The sequence below is a fragment of the Symphalangus syndactylus genome, chromosome 10 (assembly GCF_028878055.3).
Source record: "Symphalangus syndactylus isolate Jambi chromosome 10, NHGRI_mSymSyn1-v2.1_pri, whole genome shotgun sequence".
NCBI classification, from domain to species: domain Eukaryota; kingdom Metazoa; phylum Chordata; class Mammalia; order Primates; family Hylobatidae; genus Symphalangus; species Symphalangus syndactylus.
Window position 1 is genome coordinate 128788215 of NC_072432.2, and position 21349 is coordinate 128809563.

Genomic DNA, 21349 nt, shown 5'->3' on the forward strand with positions numbered 1-21349 from the left:
GGAAAGAAAAAGAATACAACCCTTGCCCTAAAGAACAGGATGTGTTAGAATTACATAAAATTTGGCTGGGTGTGGTGGCACACACCTGTAGTCCCAGCTACTCAGGAGGCTGAGGTGGGGAAATTGCTTGAGTCTAGGAATTCGAGACCAGCGAGGGCAACATAGCAAGTTGCTGTCTCTAAAAAAAAAAAAAAAAAAAAAAAAAAAAAATGCCATAAAAACAAAAACACAGAATCATATAAAGCTGTGCATTAAGTTGTGCAATTATCTTATCTCTTTCTTGCTCATGCTTGGCACTTAGAAGGCTCTCAGTTATTAGTTGATAAACTGCCCATTACTCCTTCTCTTTCTTTGCATCCTCCTTTCTTACTGTATGTATGTGTGTGTGTGCATCTGTTTACACATATGTAGAGGGAGAGCCATGACTGACCCTTTCATTGGCTGTGTTTGTCGTTCATCAAAGAAAGCAAGATGAAATCATGATGAACCAGAGATTTATCTTCACCTCTGACTTGAGCAGCACTCACGTTGAAAACTAAAAGTTCTGACAGCATTGTCAGTGATTCCCAAACAGTTTCTCCTTGAAATGGGGCATTTTCAAAGCTCCTGACAAGGAGTGTTGGACAAGATTGAAGCTGTTCACTGGGAATGAGTTTGATGTAAAATAACTGTGGAGAAGTAAAACATATGCTCTGTTATTTGCAGGAAATAAATGCAAAATATGCCCTAGGGAGCTAAAGTATAAAGAAAGCAAGGCACTGAAATTAGATTGCTCTAACGCCATCCATCCTAAATTGTTGTATGGTGCCTGGCAATGATTTCTCCACAAGGTTAGGGTGGTCTCCACACTCTAGAAATCATTTATTATTCCAAATATAAAACAGGAAGCTCAGACTGGTGCTTCTGTGGTCATATCAAATAAAAGGCTGTCACAGTAGCAGGTGGAGTATGGGGGTATTATATTTTTCTTTAATCAGAGGTAACTGGCAAACAACATATTGAAATGAATTCTACTTTAGGGGATCACAGGCATAAAGCTGTCCCACAGTATCTCATTCTTCACTATCTGTAACTTGCCATTCCCCATGTGCCTTTGTGTATGACTATTTCAGACTCCACGTAGTATTTGCATGTTTGGGCAGGAGGAGCAGGGGAAGTATATTTGAAGGATAACACCATTTCTGATTGAAGAGAGAAAAATCATTTAAAGCTCCAGTGATCCCATAGATTCAGGTTGAATTCAGGAGTATTCTGAATAATGTTTCAATCTAAACACAGAGAATTAAGCCAACTTGAAAGGAATAAGGTGTGATCTGCGCACACAGCCCTTTCTCAATTGTCCTCACACATCTTTCTTCTGTTTTGCTATGAGAGTTGGCCATCAGGCTATGATGATCTACAGAAGCTAACATGTCTCGGAGCCTGGCTTTTTTACTAAGAATTTTGAATCCTATTTCGTTTATATCTTCATGATGTGTTTATTGGCTTCCTGCTCCATGAGTGGCATTTTGATAAGTGTAATTGATTTAATATTATTATTATTGCTTGTTGATAGTTTCCTGTACTTCTAAGTCTGAAGAATACAGACTGCATGTCTTTGTCATCATAATGACCTAGACAGCCTGAAAGAGTGGCAGCAGAGAGGAAGTTTTAGGTCAAACTAAGAGAAGACAGAATGTCGAGGGCAGGTATTTAGGTTGACTTCCAAGCACGCTGGATGTCCCGTGTATTGCAACTTGTGTTTAGCAGCAGGGAGGGTTATAATGGAGGCCCCTTCATTTGGCAACTACATTTAAGGAAGAATAGACAAGGGAGGGAAGAGTCGGACTGGAGGTCTCTAAGTGTGGCAATTATAGTTCTGCTATTGCCATTAAGGTTCAGAATATAAATGGACCTCCATAAGGCAAAGCTGTAATCCAGATTTAAACGTGCCTTATTCTTAGTGCTGGTGAAAGATACTGATAACTAGCATATTACTGAATGCTTATAAATGCTTATAAATGTGAATCGTAAATGACTTGTTTTGCAATAAGGTTTACATTTTTTGGTTTTGTAGCTGCTAACAGGCACATAGAAGGAGATCAGGAAAGCCTGCCATCTCTAGATTTAAATTATCATCAGCAACGTGAAAGTTTTCTGAGCGATTACATTAGCTCTAATGAAAGGAAAAGGAGTTGAGAGCTGCCTTACTCAAAGAATAGGAGGTCGCCTTGAGATTTTATTTTGTAAGGATCTTACTGTTTCTCTATTTCATTTCTTTTTATAAACAAGAAGCTACATTAAAGAGAATCCCTGCCCTCCTTAGACTCTTCTTTCTTGGCCAAGGTGCAGTATTTTCTTCACAGCGTTTAAGAGGAAAGAGAGGACTTTTAACATGCAGTGAGATGTGGCTTCCTGTGCCTTCCCTTGCTGCATTGTATGATTTTATGGAAGGCTGCTAGTTTTTCCAGTCTGACATTGACATGACTCTGGTTAAGTAACCTTTCACCTTAACCCTTTCTAGGTTCTGTTTGCTAGACAGGGTCATACTGATTGTGCAATAATCTATAAGGCTCCTAAGCACATCAGATGCTTTCACTTTCTTGACAAAATGCAACACCCCATTGAGTACCACCTTCAACTTGCTTCCAGATGCACTATTGGTAAGACAGCTTCATCCCGGGTTCTAGCACAGTATTAGACCACTCACTCACCCATCATTTCACGTAGGTTTTCAGGAAATAAACAGATAGTGACGAGATAGAGAAATACATTTTTTTAAATTTTGGAGCAGATTAAGTGATGTATGGATAAACTCTTACATTCTCGGGTATGTTTAATACTGCCTGGTCTTAGAACACTCAATCTTTTAAAAGAATTAATGCTGGGATGACTTAAAATTAAAAAAAAAAACTAATTTGAGTACTCAGTTGAATAATATGCCCTTCCTTATGTCACTGTTATAAAACAATGTTTTTCCTGTTATAATCTTGAACCTTAAACTTTCCAAGGATTGAGATTTCATAAATTGCCATGAGAAAGTAGCTTGTTCTGCAGGTGTCTGTAAGGTGCTCGAGTGACGAACTTCATAATAATTGGAAAAATCTATGAATAACCTGTTGGTTTTTTCTGTTTTAGGGGTGAGCTTACTCATACCACATGGTGCCATCCCAGAGGAGAATTCTTGGGAGATTTATATGTCCATCAACCAAGGTGAACCCAGGTGAGAGACAGAGAACGGCATATTAAAGACAGTGGCTCATGCCTGTAATCCCGGTACTTTGGGAGGCTGAGGCGGACAGATCACCTGAGGTCAGGAGTTCGAGACCAGCCCGGCTAACATGGCGAAAGCCTGTCTCTACTAAAAATAAAAAAAATTATCTAGGCATGGTGGTTCATGCCTGTTATCCCAGCTACTCGGGAGGCTGAGGCTGGAGAATGGCTTGAACCTGGAAGGCAGAGGATGCAGTGAGCCAAGATCGTGCCACTGCACTTCAGCCTGGGTGACAGTGAGACTGTCTCAAAAAAAAAAAAAAAAAACACATTTTAAATATGGAATGGAACTTCTGTAGAAAATCTGAAACTGAGAGAATGAGACTTACAGGTGTATAGATGAGATCATGAACTCCTTGATTCTAGAAAGGAAAAAAACAATTGCAAAACTATTGGCTGAAATGAAACCATACATGACTCCACAGTTTTATGCTCACCAGTCTCTACACAAGAAACATCAAATGGAAAACAGTGAATTGTTAGGTCAGAAGCAGTGCCACTCCATAAACACTGACTGTCTCAGAGTCTTCCTCCCCAAAGAAAATATCCCTGGAGGCACTCACTGGTGCTAAGCCTTAGGCAAATACATACAATGATTGATTCGTGATCCTTTTAAGGTAGGCAGAAGACCTACTCTACACTGCCTGAGAGACAATTTCTTAGGCAATTTTCGGCAATGTGAAAATATGACCTGAAACTTAAACTGCTTTCAGGCCTGACAAATTTCAGCAGCATTAAATTCAATTACAGGAACAAATACAAATCTTGTCACATTCCCTTTTAATGAAAGTAGTTGGTTATTTTCTTAGTGCAAGTATAATATTTTTGGAAATGTTGTCTTCCTCCACACAAGATAAACCTGACTCCTCTTCAGAAAGCAATTTCTCTCATACACTGGATATATACCTCTAGCATTTTTAGTCATAACATCTTGGTTATTTTAGAATAGATTCTTTTTGTTGTTGTTAGCAAAGAACACATGAAAGAAAAACACTGGGAGGAAAAACAGCCAGAGAAACAGATGGTTTAAACAGATTTTGATAGCTATTTCTATAAAAGCATTTGTTGGTACTCAGTGGTTTTAACTTTCTGCTGTACAGGGCTCGAGAGGCATGGAAGAAAAGGTTCTGCCATTTGATTGTGAGGCTGGCTTTTAGGGGATTTGTGTGCAGGTTGTACTATGTTGCGATCTCGTGTTATTTCCCCACTTGTCTAAAGCTAGATTCTTTACTTGTATATCTGAAAAAGTGCTGGTGTCTAAATATCTCCACTTGGCAATTGGGGGGAAAAAGCAGCTCAGAAAGTTTGAAGAGTTTACTCAAAATCTTAGGTTAGTCACTTAAGCAAACCTAAAAATGGAGTTCCCTGAATGGAAGTCACCCCTTTTTTACCCATTGGGTTGATTTACTTAAGAAACCATACCTGTTTGAATTTGTGGTTATGGTCCATTACACATGTGCTTTAAAACATATCATGCTGCAAAAATCAAGTATGAGGTATAATCCAGTCCACTTTCCCTGAATCACAGCTTCCTACACACTCCTAGCTCTGCATCCCCCTCCCTTGGTTGTAATTGATCCAGTAAGCCTGTGTTGAGCTCATCCCTCTCAAATCCATCTCCAGCGTCTTCCACCTCATTACATGAGAACCAACTTAGGGCAATTTCGCATTTTCCAAAGCACCTCATTTACAACTTACCTGCAATTGTAAAGTAAGAGAGAGGAATACCTAAGACTTGCAAGAGCCCAAAGACCTCAAAAAACAGGTTGGTCTCCTGTGGTCACCCCTTGAATGCTTTGTAAGCTCCATGGTAACCAATTCGGTTTATCCTTCTGTGTCTACTGCTGTCTAGGAAGGTGGACAGAAACAGAAGAACCTTATCTAACACTTTAGTAGACAGAAAAACTCATACCTCACAGATCTAAACTGTGAAAAAAAACAAAATTACTGGAAACCGCACATTCCTTTTCAGGTAGCTGAAACCTTCCCAGATGTTCTAAGGAAATGACCTGTCAGTGGGCTAAAGGCCATTTACCTTCCTTGACAAAGCCTCATTCCCTTTTGATAGCTCACAACTACTTAGAAAAACACTGAAAATACCAAATACCTTTCTACTACTTCATTTTAAGCTGGGGTGAATTATTTCATCTCTGCAAGGAGGCTGCTTGGGTCTGGTTCTTCAGCTTTTAATCTTGTGATTAATCAGGAAAAGGCCAGTGTGTCATCTTTTCTTTGTAATATCACTTGAAAACCCATTTTCATTTTGGGCTGTGCGTCTGCCATCTTGAACTTATGCTGAGAAGAAGGCCCGTTTTCCTCGAAGTTCGTGGAGCTGGAACGCACTGTTCAGTTCCTGTCATCTTTACCTCTAGAGCCACCACAGTTCCCTCTCTCTTAGTTCATCATGAGAACTGGATTTATGGACTCTCCATCACCTCCATACACACACAGCATAGTAGGATCTTCCAAACCACATCTTTATGCTGTCTTGAAATTAAAGTCTGCTCCATTTTTCCTATTGACTATACATTTCTGTTGCCCATGTCTGAGTTGCAGCCCCAATATATCAGGGTAATGATGTAATAGAAGTGGAACTGGTATGTTAAATCAGGGCCTTTAATCCATTCTAAGGATTGGGTTAGAGAGGGGTACGGGGGTGAGGATGGCTTCCTGGAGATGTCATTGAACTGAGTCTTAAAAGATGAATAGGAATTAGCCAGACAAAGAAAGGAGTAAGGTCTATAACTCAATGATTTCCATCCTCCACAATGCATTTTCCTGTAGTTTTCTGTAGAAGTTTGAGGGGTAGAGGGGTCTAAACCCAGTGATTTTTTTTCCTCCTTTAAAGTCACCCTGATGCCAGAACATTGCATTCAACAGTGTCCCAGCTGTAGCCCAGGCCTTGCCACAGGCAAAGAGTTGGTTTAATGCATTATCCCATTTATAACATAGGGGATATTTAGTGACATTGTAGGAACAGGTACTGGAGTGGCCTGACACAAAGGCCATGGCATGAAATTGGAGCTGTCAGAATTAGCCTGCTGGTGAGAAGCCCTGGGGCTCCTCCTGGATCAAAGGTACGTAAGCCATCCGTGCTAGATGTGGCCCCCTCACCTCCACAGGGCTTTACTCCCTCTGCAGGGGAGGAAACTAGCAGTAATCACTCTCTCTCAAAAAAAAAAAAAAAAAAAAAAAAGCCTGTCTCATTTCTCAAACTTTAATTTGAAAGATTTCGGGTATTTCTTTTTCTTTCTTTCTTGAGACAGAGTTTTGCTCTTGTTGCCCAGGCTGGAGTGCAATGGCATGATCTTGGCTCACTGCAACCTCTGCCTTCTGGATTCAAGCGATTCTCCTGCCTCAGCCTACCTAGTAGCTGGGATTACAGGCATGTGCCACCATGCCTGGCTAATTTTGTATTTTTAGTAGAGATGGGGTTTCTCCATGTTGGTCAGGCTGGTCTTGAACTCCCGACCTCAGGTGATCCGCCCACCTCAGCCTCCCCAAGTGCTGGGATTATAGGTGTGAGCCACCATGCCCAGCCGGAGTATTTCTTTTTTTACATTTTATTGGGAATGTTTTTGAGGGAGGAGAAATTTTATTCTACGCACTTTAGATCTTTTTTTTTTTTTTTTTTTTTTTTTTTGAGACAGAGTCTCGCTCTGTTGCTCAGGTTGGAGTGCAAGGGCACCATCTCGGCCCGCTGCAACCTGTGCCTCCCAGGTTCAAGTGATTCTCTCTGCCTCAACCTCCCGAGTAGCTGGGATTACAGGTGCCCGCCATCACACCTAGCAAATTTTTGTATTTTTAGTAGAGACAGGGCATATTGGCCAGGCTGGTCTCAAACTCCTGACCTCGGGTGATCCACCGACCTCGGGTGATCCACCCGCCTCGGCCTCCCAAAGTGCTGAGATTACAGGCATAAACCACCACGTGCCCAGCCTTTAGATCATTTTAATAAAATTAAGGCATTCAAACAGGATTAAAAAATCAGCAATCTCATTTCAGAGGTTCTTTTCACTGACATTACAATAAGAGAATGATACAGATGTAGCAGGAAGTTCCCACTACTCCTCTCCTCTCCTCTCCTCTCCCAGATCTCCTTTTGCACCCCGCCCCTGAACCCATGGTTGGAGAGGAGAGAACTGGACCAGAAAATTATTATATGGGGCTTTCTTCTGAAAAGCAATAAAATGGAACCAAAGGCAAACATTCATTTCTTTTTCCAATTACACTGTCATGTGGATACTCCTGACCAAATGCTTAGACTAAAATTGGAAATGTTGTAAGTCATCTTATTGAAGAATTTACAAAAGAACACATATTTTTAAATTTGGGTTCAGCCCAGATGGGACATTTCAACCACTTCTGTTAGATGGTATGGTCTGCCAAGCCGAGCGTGGTGGCTCAAGCCTGTAATCCCAGCACTTTGGGAGGCCGAGGTGGGCGGATCCCGAGGTCAGGAGATAGAGACCATCCTGGCTAACACGGTGAAACCCCGTCTCTACTAAAAATACAAAAAATTAGCCGGGCGTGTTGCCGGGCGCCTGTAGTCCTAGCTACTCGGGAGGCTGAGACAGGAGAATGGCGTGAACCCAGGAGGTGGAGGTTGCGGTGAGCCAAGATCGCGCCACTGCACTCCAGCCTGGGGGACAGAGAAAGACTCCGTCTCAAAAAAAAAAAAAAAAAAAAGATGGTATGGTCTGCCCACTAAGTACATTTTGGGGTAAGGATTGAGAAGGTAGAGATGGTGGTAATAGAAAACATTATCTTTTTTAGGGTGCTTAGAAGGTACCATGGCCTTCTAAGCAAGGCATGAAATAAGAGCAAATACAAGGCTAGAAAGGCAAAAAGAATCTAGCTCTGGAAAATAGAGAAGAAAGGATAGAATTTCATTCCCAGTAATGGGCTCACAAACATTGCAGTATAAGCCATTACTGTGGAGATTACTGTGGTTTTTCTTCCCCAGCAGCAAAAACCATACACACAAAAACAAAATCATACACACACCTCCTCATATATCATGCGCACCTAAGCACTCAGAAATGTCCTTGGACTATTTGAGAGGATCTCATCTCCAAAAGAGTAAAAAGAAAGCAGGTATATATCTTTTATCAATGAGATTAAAAGATGGGCCAGCTGGTCATTCTCTTAATAAGAATGGAGTTTTTATGATATGAATCTGTTTGTAGTGAACTCTTCTTTATGTTATAGAAGACATTTGTGGCTATTCTAAACTGCTCAGTAAAATATGAAACTGTATATGCTTTTCCTGGCACCTTTGAGGGCCTTGATTTTTCAGAAGGTAACACACTCCCTCCTGCTGCCAAGCCCAGGAGTTTGAGACCAGCCTGGGCAACAGTTGAGACCTTGTCTGTATAGAAAATAAAAATAAAATGAAACAAAATTAGTAGGGCATGATGGTAAATGCCTGTAGTCACAGCTACTTAGGAGGCTGGGGTGGGAGGATGGCTTGAGCATGGGAGGTCAAGGCTGCTGTGAGCCAAGATTGCACCACTTCACTCCAGCCTGGGCTATAGAGCGAGACCCTGCCTCAAACAACAATAAAAGAAAAAGGAGTCTTAAAAACCAAATTACACTATTTTAATAACTAGATGTTACTGAACAGTTATATAAGAAAAATGGAATGTCTTCAAGGGACCCTGCTACTGTGGATGGTTTCAACAAGCATAATTGTTAACAATTACTAGGAAAACCAAAACCGTAGTTGATATATTTCATACCATAATAGGTTAAGCCCCCCCATAAGGAAATCCAGTTCTTTAAATGAATGATCACATTGCAGTGTGGTATATACAGTGACCAGAGCGAAAGGATGAACACCGTTTAAAGGCTCAGGGAAAGTTTCAGAGAAATAACAGTTGTCTTATGAACTAAAAGAGTAAAAGGGGTTTTTCTCCAAGGGAGTGGTGTGTCCAAAGGCACAGAGGTATAAATAGCATCACATATTTTGGAAGCTAAGCAAAGCAGAGTGAAATATGAAAGGAAGAGTGAGTGACAGGGAATGAGGCTGAAGAAATAAGGACTAGATCGCGTAGCAATGTTCGCCACCCAGAGAATATCCAATTTATCTGGTGGGTAGGGGTGAATGAGGCTTAAGTTTTGGGATACCTAGTCATGCTTATATTTTAGACAGATTCTGTTTCATCTCCACCAATATTGCCCAAGTTCAAATCTTCGCTAGATAAGCACCCTCCTTGAGAGCACAGTGAAACTATGTTTTATTTTCCTTGGCACAATTATTAATAGTGTTTCTTTTCCTCCTCAAAAGCATCTCAATTTGGGCAATAATTTATAGTCACTCTACTTTTGAGTGCCCCGTCTCTAGTTTTTAATGTTTCTAAATCCATTTTGTAATCCCCACATTGCTGTCAGCGGGGAGTTTTGAGATAGACTTGGGGAGAAACTTGGCAAGATCTGCTCTGTGTGTGTGTGTGTGTGTGTGTGTGTGTGTGTATGTGTGTGTTTTAATGTGTGATGAAGGAATTGAAGATAATTCCCAGAATTCTGGCTCAGAAACTGATGATTAATTAGGAGAGAGAGATCTGCCAACTGAAGGTCACTTGAGAGTTTGTGCTAATAGTTGCTCTGGGAGCAACTTTGGATTTCTTTCCAGGGAATAAACATAGCTCTTTGACTTACAAGAAAAAGGGTAGGAAAAAAAAATGACTGAAGAATTAATAAAGAAGTTAAAAAGATTATTTATAACCAGAACAAAAAATGACTGTTGAATTGAAATCCCACATCAGCTTTTGCCACAGCATGTGACCATAATCTCATTTAACTAGTAAGATGTCATGATATTCGGCATAATTATGCCTACCTGCTTCATTCAAGGCAAAATCTTCTGCCTTTCTTTGTTTTCTTTGCCTTCTGAAGTAAGAATATGCTGGTCCTGGAAACTCATTGAAGTGAACTAATAACATAAATAATTAGTCAGGAAAATAATGCAGACCTCAGCATTGACAAAGCATAAGAAATAAAAAATCTCAGCTGGGCTTGGTGGCTCACGCTTGTAATCCCAGCACTTTGGGAGGCCGAGGTGGGCGGATCACCTGAGGTTGGGAGTTCAAGACCAGCCTGACCAACGTGGAAAAACCCAGTCTCTACTAAAAATACAAAATTAGCCGGGTGTGGTGGTGCATGCCTGTAATCCCAGCTACTAGGAAGGCTGAGGCAGGAGAATAGCTTGAACCCAGGAGGCAGAGACTGCAGTGAGCCAAGATCAAGCCATTGCACTCCAGCCTGGGCAACAAGAGTGAAACTCTGTATAAAAAAGAAAGAAAATTCTCAGAAATGACACAGCGTGGTAGAGTGGAGAGGACACAGGAATTCAGAAGTCTTGGGTTCCAAGCCCTCCTCAGCAACAGCCTGTGTGTGTAACCTTGAGCAAATCATTCTCTTTCTCTAGGCCTCAGTTTTATCATCTACCAATTTTATATATTAGTAACTTTGCTTTCAGATTTTGGTGAGGACGATAAAATGACTTGATAGCTGAGAAGTCTGGTGCAAACTGTGAAGTACTGTTTAAATGCTACATTTGGAAATCATCTTCTTATACCTGGTCTTACTTTTTTAATTACATAGATGACAGAAATTCTGTGAAGTGCATGGAATTTGCTTTAGCTCTGTCCCAGTGATGCAGAGTTTGTCTCTTTTTGTTGCTAACACAGTCCTAGACTCAGAGGAAAGATTAATTCAATTATAGCAAACATATTAATAGATGGCTTTAAAACCAAGAGCCTCATGAAGATACAGGTAACTCCCTGCATCAATTCCTTTGAGTCTATCTCTGTTTCTCATAACACTCTGGCATGGGATTTATACTTTAAAGGTATATCGTATGAGTCTAAACAGTAGACTCTATGTGGGCTGGTGTTAAGATTAGGAAATCAGTGAGCAGTCAAGCAGGGCAGGTCAGTCAAGCTTATGCCGCCTTAAACAACTTTTCTCGCTGTCCATTTTGTCAGGCTTTTCTTGCTAGTGATGGATGAAAATGCATGAATCGTCCTTGTCATCATTTGTGTACTATGGTCAATCATGGATTTGAATCTGATTTGTTGCTGTGAGACTTAGAAATCTGTCTTTTGTCTTAGAAGAATCCAATTCATGGTATATACCTATTTCTTCCAAGAGATGTGGCATTAATTAACTCTATTCCAGGCATAGAGAGAATCACTGAGGAAAGATGCTTCCCAGATAACAAAGGGGGCTTTTTCTCTTAGTGCAAGGGGGAGTAAATTGCTGCCATTTGGGAAATACATTAATTCTTTCAGGCTACCAGTGCCATGCAGTGTAACAAAAAGGGCAATTTATCAAATAGTATCTTAATGGCCTAGAAGGGTTAATGCACCTTTAGCTGAAGATTGTACTCTGTTCCCCAGTGAAATCATGATGATTTTTTCACAGAGTCATTTAGGTTAGAATATAATGCCATTAGCCCACCACCACACTCCCCCCCACCAAAAAAAATGAGCAGAGGAAGAGATAGAAAAGGGGGAGAGGAACAAATTCTTTAAAAATCACATTTTAAGACCTGCTCTTTTTGGAAAGGAGCATTTCTCTTTGCTGTTCCTCTCCACCTCACACCCCCTCGGTCCACAAGTAAACACATGTAAATAAAAATTGCCATCATCTTAATCAGGGTGCATTTGAAGACCGTGGACACACACAATGTGAAATGATTAGAGTGGCCCAGAGGAGTCTTTAATTAAAGATGCCATTGACAAGATAACAATGGTTTGTGAATGTTAATAGATATGAATGGAAGGTGTACCTTAATTCAATAAGGGGAAAGTCGCTGGTCCATGAGTTTGATTGCACATTGTAAAGGAGCACCACATACTGTAATTATTTTTATTTGTATGTGCCATCTCTTTTATCGCCCATGCTGGAAGTATGGCGATAAAAGTATTAAGACATTTAATATATATCATCCTTTCCACTTCATTTTGTTATAGCCTAATAAAAATACTCAAAGACACCAGCCCACATGGAGACAGCTCCCATGCTTTCTAAGACAATCCACATAGCCCTTTGAAAACCTGGACAATCAACCTTCTATTCCCCACAGTTATAATCTTTAAAATAAACCATAACAACCTCCCAGGACTCCATAAAGTTATATACAAATATGGAGCTTCACTCTGCAAATTACGGTGGGGGTTCTGGAAACTGAAACGATGAAGATAGCCCTAAAGTGAACAGATACCTTGGGTGGATTGCGTGGTGTCTGAGAGACAATAGTGGATCAGGAGACAGCCCCAGGGGGATCTCAAGGCATGAAAAGCCTGGCAGAAGGCAGAAGGCAGAAAGCTGGCTCCCTAGAGATGTCATGTCCTAGTTGGTAGAACCTGTGAATTTACAACCGTACAAAGGGGAATTTGCAGATGTAATTGGGATCAAAGACCTTGAGAAAGAGAGATTACCCTGGACTCTCCAAGTAGACCTAATGTAAGGGTCCTTAGGAGAGGAAGGTAGGAATATCAGAGGGAGAGACAGATTTGAAGGTATCATGCCGCTGGCTTGAAGAAGGGGCCTTAAGCCAAGGAATGCAGGCAGCCTCTAGAAACTGGATTCTCCTAGAACCTTCAGAAGGAGCACAACCCTCCTGACAGCCTTCATATTAGCTCAGTGAGACTTCTGACTTAGAGAACTGTGAGATAATTTGTGTTTTAAGCCAGTAAGTCTGTGCTGTGACAGTAATAGGAAGCTAATACAAGCCTCTATTTTGACCCCTCTGTGTACCTCAGGGCCTTGCTTTCCTTGGGCTTCGTTTAGTGTCTATGAGTCCAGTCTTAATTCCCATACCAACATTTTAAACTCCAGGTTTGGAGAATATATCCCAGGGAACATATTCCTTCTTCCTTCCACTGCCTACCTATCCCAACCATGAGTAACAGAGCAGTAGACTGTGGTTCCAGCTCTGCAAAGTTTAGATGTGACTTTGGTTGGGTCACTGACCCCATGCCATGCATCTGAACAAAGAAGGTGTTGGCCTCATAACTCCTGAGCCCCTCCCCAGCCTAAAATAAAAGGATTCTGTGAAATAGGTTTCAGATTACCTCCAGAGAAGGCTGTTTTCTCTATTCAAAATATGAGTGCATAAACAGCGTGGTGGATATAAAAAAATGCCCCAGCGGCATGATACATAGTCCCACTCTTCTCCCATCCTCCTCATTCTCATTCATTTTTAAGGCACTTTCAATGAGCCATCATCTCACTATCTCACTTCTTCTAAAAAGGCAAGCTAAATGCAAGCCCGACACTGCATGAAAGATGAGGCTTAAATTGTGTCTAGGAACTGGTGATTTACACATGATTTGTGATTCCTTTAGTATATTAATTGGTAAACACCCTATGAATGTGTGTGTAAACTAAAGCCGTTTAACATATGCAAACAGGGTAATCTCTCTGTGTGGTGTTGCTCAAATTTCAGCAAATTCAGATACTCATTCCAGTGTGTATATAATTCCCCTCCCACCCCAACCCGTATGCCATCTCTCTTTCTGTGATCCTATTTCAGATAATAGCGTGTGGGTGACCCAGATCTTTAAGCCCTTTAATAGTACAGCCATATGCTTCTATCCTCAGTGAATGGAGCTTGTTGCTTGTAATAATCCACTGTTCTAACTGCTCCTTTTCCTGCCCCAATGAATGGACTATAATGGCTTGATGAGCTATAACATTATTTCCAGTTACTGCTAATCAGCCCCCCAACCTGACATCCTTGCCTATTAATACACATGTTACTTACAGAAACGGGATGTAGGAACAGTCCCTGTGTAGTTGGATTTTCCATCATAGTAGCATCAGCCAGGGCCTTAATATTGAGCATTTAAACTTGACCATCAACTATATTCCACTTCAGAATGGACTGTCCTATATTTGATGGAGCACCAAGGCCCCAGTGCATGAGATGTTGCTTTGGATATTTTTTTTTTTAAGAACTACACAACTTTTCTCAAATGTTAGTGCCAGCACCACCTTGCATGTAAAAAATGCAGGTTCCTGGGCCCTATCCCAGAAATGCCAAATCAAAATCTTCATTGGTGGCATCCAGGAGCATAATTTTAAACAAGCTTCCTGAGAAATTTTGAAAAACATCACAGTTTTAGAACCACTTGAAGATGAAAACAGGAGTCTGCTATAACAAAGAGAAGATGTTGCTCAATGTCACTTTTGTCCTCCATTCTGCTCACTTCCTGTTCTCCCTCTCCAGGAGTCTGTTTTCTTAAATCACACATAGCAATTACCAGGAGTAGAAGACATAGCCACAGTGTTGGGGTTGGCTGATGGGAAAAGCTGACTTTAAAGGGTCCATCTGTCTAGGAGATTCAATGATGTCATTTCCCTGGGACTGATCTGAAATCTCTGGTCAGAGCAATTGAGTGGGAGAGAGATCTGACTCCAAGAAAGAAAAAAAAAAAAGAGACAAATAATAAACCTTAAAACCTTAATTTTTATCCACAGCAATTTTAGCACCCCAGGTCAAAATCTGAGGATCTTAATGAAACATGAATAATAATAGTTAAAACTATATGTCTTGTGGGTGGAAAACTCTAGGAGGCTGGAGCTACCTTGCTTTCTGAACTTGAGTATAGCTTCCATCTATCAGCCTTGATGTCTTTTCCATTCAAATATGATTTAATTAGTATCGACCCAGGGTCTGACATAGTAAAACTATCATTACTCTCCTGCCTGGATTCCTGAGTGATACTCTGGGTAAAGGTGATCAAACCTACATTAACCTAGAATATAGACCATAAAGAGGAAAGGAGGGAACGGTAATTACCAAGCACAGCATGGAAGACAACAGCTACAGTAAAAACCTCATATTGGAACTTGGAACTGGTCACTTTCCTTAAAGAAAGCGAAGTGTTACAAGTCTAGCAGCAGGTCAAGGAGTATTGAGCACAGAGGTAAAATGTCCAGGGTACACCTCCCGTCCTGCCATGGTTATTAGCAGTTGGTGCCTCGTAGCTGATCTTCGGCATGACCTCCGGTTGGCACTTGTGTGCAGATGGGTGCTGTAGGATGTTAGGTACTATGTGGTGAGGTCTGGACCATCACCCTGTCACCACCAACTACAGCACCTTCATCATCCTCATCCTCCACTGTGTGTTTCATACATTAATCAGTGGCCCCACTGATTTTTTTAAATTATTATTTTAATAGTTTTTGGGAAACAGGTAGTGTTTGGTTACATGAATATGAATAAGTTATTTAGTGGTGATTTCTGAGATTTTGGCGCACCCATCACCCAAGCAGTGTATACTGTACCCAGTCACTGACAGCACTAGACAGGTCATCAAGACAGTCAACAAAGAAACAATGGACTTAAGTTGTAGCCTAGAATGAAATGGACTTAACAGATATTTACAGAGCAGTCTACCTGCTGATTTCTTTGTAAGAATTGTGGAAAAATTCTCCCTGGGCCTTCTATTTTCATGCATTCATTTTTTATTTATTTATTTTTTTGAGACAGAGTCTCGCTCTGTTGCCCAGGCTGGAGTGCACTGGGGTGATCTCGGCTCACTGCAACATCTGCCTCCTGGGTTCAAGCAATTCCCTCGCCTCAGCCTCGTCAGTAGCTGGGACTACAGGCATGCACCACCACGCCTGACTAATTTTTGTATTTTTTTTTTTCCAGTAGAGACGGGGTCTCACCATGTTGGCCAGGCTGGTCTTGAATTCCTGACCTCAAGTGATCCCCCCACTTCAGCCTCCCAAAGTGCTGGGATTACAGACGTGAGCCACCATGCCCAGCTGCCTTCACTTAAAAAAAAAAAAAAAATTTTTTTTAATCTCGACAAAATTTCAAACTCAAGGAAAAATTGCAAGAATAATATTAAGAATTCCTGTGTGTCCTACACTCAGATTCACAAATGTTAATATTTTACTAAATTTTCTGTATTTGTCTCTTTCCTCTCTCCTTCATATACGTATAAGTCAATAAAATACATATATATATATGTGCATATGTGTATTTTTTAACCACTGTGAACAAGATGACCCTTTATCCCTAGATACTTCCATGTATATATCCCCCAAACAAGAAAGTATCTTGTATAAACATAGCACAATTAACAAAATCAGGAAATTAACAGTGACAGAATACTCTTAGTATGTTACACACCTTATTTATATTTCACTTGTTGTCTGAATAATGTCCTTGAGAGCAAATTAAACTCCAAGTCACTTCATTGCATGCTGTTGTCCTGTGCCTTTGGTCTGCTTTCATCTGGAACTGTTCCTGAGTCTTTGTATTTCATGACATTGACAGCTTTGAAGAGTGCAGGTGAGTTATTTTGCAGGATGTGCCTTCCTCTGAGCTTGTCTAATGGTTCCTTATGAGGAGATTCAGACTGTGGACTTTTAGCAGGAATGTCACAGAAGTGACTCTAGGTTCTCTTCTCTGTGTCCTGTCGGGAGGTATATTCCTGGGAATATGGGATGGTGGATCCATCCCATTCCTGGGAACGTTAACTTGGTCACTCACATTAGGTGGTGTCTGCTGTGAAGTACTATTTTACCCTTGGTAAACAGTTAAGTACCTTGTGGGAAGATATTTTGGGAATGTGTAAATAGTTATTTATTACTGTTTAAACTTTCTCCCAATAGGTTAACATCCATTTATGATTCTCAACCAAGTATTAATGTAGCTGATTGCTAATTGATGGTTTACTATATTTATTAGTTGGTTTTTTTCTTGTGTGGAAGAGTTTTCCCTTCTCATGGATTCATTCTTACATGGATTTTTATTTTGTGGATTCTTATAGTATGACTCAATGGGTTATAATTCTTTACTACGATGATTTACTCTGATGCTCAAAAGATTCCAGATTTTATCAGTGAGAATCTCTTCAAGCTGGCTTCTGTGTCCTTTTCAACAAGTATTTTTGAGTGCTTACAGCCGGCATGTATGAGGCACTGGGGATGCAATGATGAGCTAAGCAGGAAAAAAAAAAATAATCCCTGAGCTAAGCATGGTGGCTTATGCCTGTAATCCCACCACTTTGAGAGGCCAAGGTGGGTGGATCACCTCAGGTCAGGAGTTCGAGATCAGCCTGACCAATATGGTAAAGCCCTGTCTCTACTAAAAATACAAAAGTTAGCCGGGCATGGTAGTACGTGCCTATAATCCCAGCTACTCGGGAGGCTGAGGCCATAGAATCACTTGAACCTAGGAGACAGAGGTCGCAGTGAGCCCAAGATGGTGCCACTGCACTTCAGCCTGGGTGAAAGGAGCAAAACGATGTCTCAAAAAAAAAAAAAAAAAAAAAAAAAAAAAATTCCCTGGCCTCAAGGAGCTTACATTCTAGTTTGTGGGACAGAAAAAATAACAATAAATAGGCAAATGGTATGGTACACTAGAGGGCATTAAGTGTTGAGGAGAAAAAGCCAAACAAAGATCCGCTTTTAGTGTTGGGAATGTTGCAATTACCAAGGCCTGGTCAGAGAAAACCTCATTAGTAGACGTCAGTTAAGCAAGAACCTGACAGGCACAAGGGGGGTAAATCATGTGGATGTCTAGGGGAAAACTCTTCCAGGCAGCACCCAGCACTCCAGAGGAGTACGAATTGTAGCAATTCCATGAGATGAGAACACACTGGCATTTTTAGCAGCATGACTGAGGTGGCTGCATGGGGGCCAGACTGTGAAAGGCAAGGATAAAAGCAAGGAGACCAGCATCATTTCCAAGGAGACTTAAATGCACATTCCTAAGGCATTGAGAATTTAAGTCAAAGCGTACATTGATGCAATGACAATGTATGACAATTGCATGAATTAGTCATCTCAGAAAGCAGAGTTCCTATAGACATAAGATTGGGCTCTTAAATTATTAAACTTTTTCTATCTATACACAGCATTTAAACTACAAATATATAAGCATGCATGTATATGTGCATATATATGTATAGAGAGAGAACGATGAAAAACATTAAGTAGCAAAAGTTCTACGCAAAAAGGTTTTTCAGTCTACAGACCACACGGGTGTATGATACATCGAGGTGGTTCATATTTTTATCCTGAAATCACTGCTTTTATTAGTTCACAGTTGTTATTAGCTCACAGCAATTTTAGAAAAATGTGTTACCTTTTTTTTCCCAGCAGGGACATGTATACTGCCTTGTTGTGGATTATGCAATGTGGGAAAGCTTAAATGCCATCTATGATTTCCTTAAGAAGGCTCATTTTTTTTGTCCACATCCCATTAAAGGCTTCTCTCCCCAGCCCTCTGTCCTCAAATGTCCTGAATCTGTATCCATGATTACCCGTGGACTATATTGCAACCCCCTTCCCCAATCTTTCCCTGGGATGTCATCAGATCCAGCAATTTGGCCAGAAATCTCCAGTAACAAAGAAAAGTACAATCTGGTCACAGAGAGCAAGAGCCTGTGAGTGAGAAATTTGGGGTTATTTTCCCGCCATCACCTTGATTGACTCCTCTGTGACCTTATGCTGTTAGCACCTGCCTCTATAGGTGTGCGAAGAGCTTTAATATTTGTAAATCTCCCTGATTGTTACAGATATAGAAGGTAGAAGAAAAGGGCAAATTGTTATTAATTGTGGGGAGAAAAAAATGGAGAGATTTTTGTGAAGTTCTGGTGAACTTCTGGTGAAGTTTTGTTCCTTCACCAGAGAGAGACCTACACCCATGGACACTATTTTCGCAGTAGGAGGATTAAATATAAATCTTGATTTACTTACTCTGCACTTAAGGAAATGCCTAATGCCTATTTAATGCAAAACTCCTATTCCATGCCCTGGCTCATATTCAATATGCGCTGCCTCTGACTCCTAAAGCTGTTTAAGTTACCACTGTGAAAGGAGTCTTGCTATTCACAATGAGTGAGAGTTCATCTAATTAGCTGATTTCAGTTCATTTGGCATTAAATAATTCCCCAAATTCCCATATGTTTGAACAATATGTTCAACACAGGATGATTCTCTGAAACCAATTAAGTAGTTCTTTTAGGAGAGCTTGTCATCGGTCACTCATAAGCATCCCTGCTATTCCTGTCCATGATGAATGCAGGCGGTAATTACATGAAAAGCACTTCACCCTCTCTGATGGCCGCTGGCAGGCACCCACATACAGGCTGCACATTTGAATTTTATGTTTTTTTTTTTTTTTTTTCCCAAATCTTGAGTATATTATTCTAGGCTTCCCACAGAGCATTTGATGTTGCTAATACACTGCTTTCCAGTCCCGCTCTCCTCTCCTCCCCTACTTAAAGGTAAATGAAGACATGATCATCTTAACCTGCGTTTTGCTCGTATAGGAAGAATTGTCCATTTTGGACTGTGGTTACCTTTGTGGAAGACTGAACTTTTTAAAGGCATCTCCAGGGCTTCTTGGAGAGGGGAGGAGACAATGTGATAATGTTACATCTACTGTTTTAGACGCAGTAGACATAAGATGCTCCTCAATTATATGGCTTGGCTTTATTGCAGCAGCAAGTTACAGATAATGAGCTCAAGTATAACCATTACTAACTTGAGACAATAGGAGTTGTCAACATAAGCAATTCAGAAATGAATAGCACATTAGATGAACTCAGAGAAAAACTCTTTGTTTATAGAAGATCATGGGAAAGATAGTATCCTTTAGCACTAAATTTTATCTTTATTTTGCCCAATGGGTTGCTTTTTTGGTCAAGGATGACGCATTTAAATGTCCTTCCTAGGTAGTGTAAGTAAAAGCTTTGGTAATAATACCAATTCCAGCTCTCCCGTAGCATTGCTCTGTATTCATTATTATTTTTCTTACAAGTGAAAATCCAGCAAACAAAGGATCAAATAGCTTGTTGAAGAACACATATGCCATTAGGGGAAAAATAAGCAGACATCTGGGTTCTTCTCGCTGATTACTGTTCTGTAAACTACTCCTCCTTACTGTTTGGGGGCACAGATTAAAAACAAAAGCCGAAGAAATGAAAGAGAGAGGCATTCAATGAGGTATTATTATTCCATTTTAGTTAACTTTCACTTTCTTTTATCTGTTCCATGACTCTGCATTCTCACTGTAAATAATTCACAATTCAAAAAAACTGAACACCAGGTTTGGATTGAATGATTTTAAATTTAGATCTAAAATAGAAAAGGATTGAAAGATATACATTTATGTATGATATTATGCACATTTGTCTACTGTGCTATTGCTATATAAGCTATGTATTTGTTCATTGGCAAAAAATAAATGTTTTCAAAGCCAGAATAGACACACTCAGTCTGTATCTTCAAAATACTGTTTTGCTTCATAATAATTTGCTTTATCATTTACCAGCATTAAGAATATTTTAGATTGTGTTTTCATGAGAAAGGAATTTGATGGTAATGAGATGACCAGATCAGTCGTTTCTATAAAGTTTTTGTTTGCTCATTGATAATGGCATAAACAAGAATAAGGATTCAGTAGCTGGTGCATGACCCACCAGCCAGGTCTTTGCATTCTCCAATTCTGCCCTGTATTTCCAAAGAAGCATTTGTCATTTTGTTGGCAGGTTTGTCAAAACCTAGATTTGAAATCTAGGCTTAAACTCCGTGTGTCTGAGACCTTCATGACAAATGCTTGTTCTCCAGACCAGTCCTTTGTAAAAGAAAATCCTGGAAAGGAATATTTATAAGCCTGAAGAAAACCCCAGTCTGTTAACCAAATTTTCATTCAAATATGGTCCCTCCTCTACATACTTCTCTCTTCTATCCTTTTTTCAACTGTGAAGTCTCCAGTCAGATGGCTCTGAGGTGCTCCTGAGTCCTGAAGTCACCTGTGGTCCTCCAGACATGATCGTCACCACTCCCTTTGCATTGACCATCCCACACTGTGCAGATGTCAGTTCTGAGCACTGGAATATCCATTTAAAGAAGAGGACACAGCAGGGCAAATGGGAGGTGAGACCCTTTACTTCCTTTTTTAACCAGTGGGATTTGGGTCCCACCTATGGGATATATTCAACCTTAACATCTAACACCACAAATCAGCATTTCTTCGTTGGCAAAGGGTTGGTGGCAAGTGTTTGATAATATCCTAAACATATTGGCTAGTTGTTCCCCACCACCCCCCCCATTATAA

General features: G+C 40.5%; 1 protein-coding gene across 11 annotated transcripts in view; it reads left to right on the forward strand.

Annotated features, from left to right (window-relative positions):
• UNC5D (unc-5 netrin receptor D) overlaps positions 1-21349 on the forward strand; it is a 564646-nt gene that overhangs the window by 495084 nt on the left and 48213 nt on the right. For all 11 annotated transcript variants that reach the window (XM_055295940.2, XM_055295946.2, XM_055295942.2 and 8 more), the window contains 2 exons: positions 3118-3202; positions 21000-21168. In XM_055295940.2, the coding sequence (XP_055151915.1) occupies positions 3118-3202; positions 21000-21168 (254 nt within the window). The remainder of the gene's footprint in view (positions 1-3117; positions 3203-20999; positions 21169-21349) is intronic.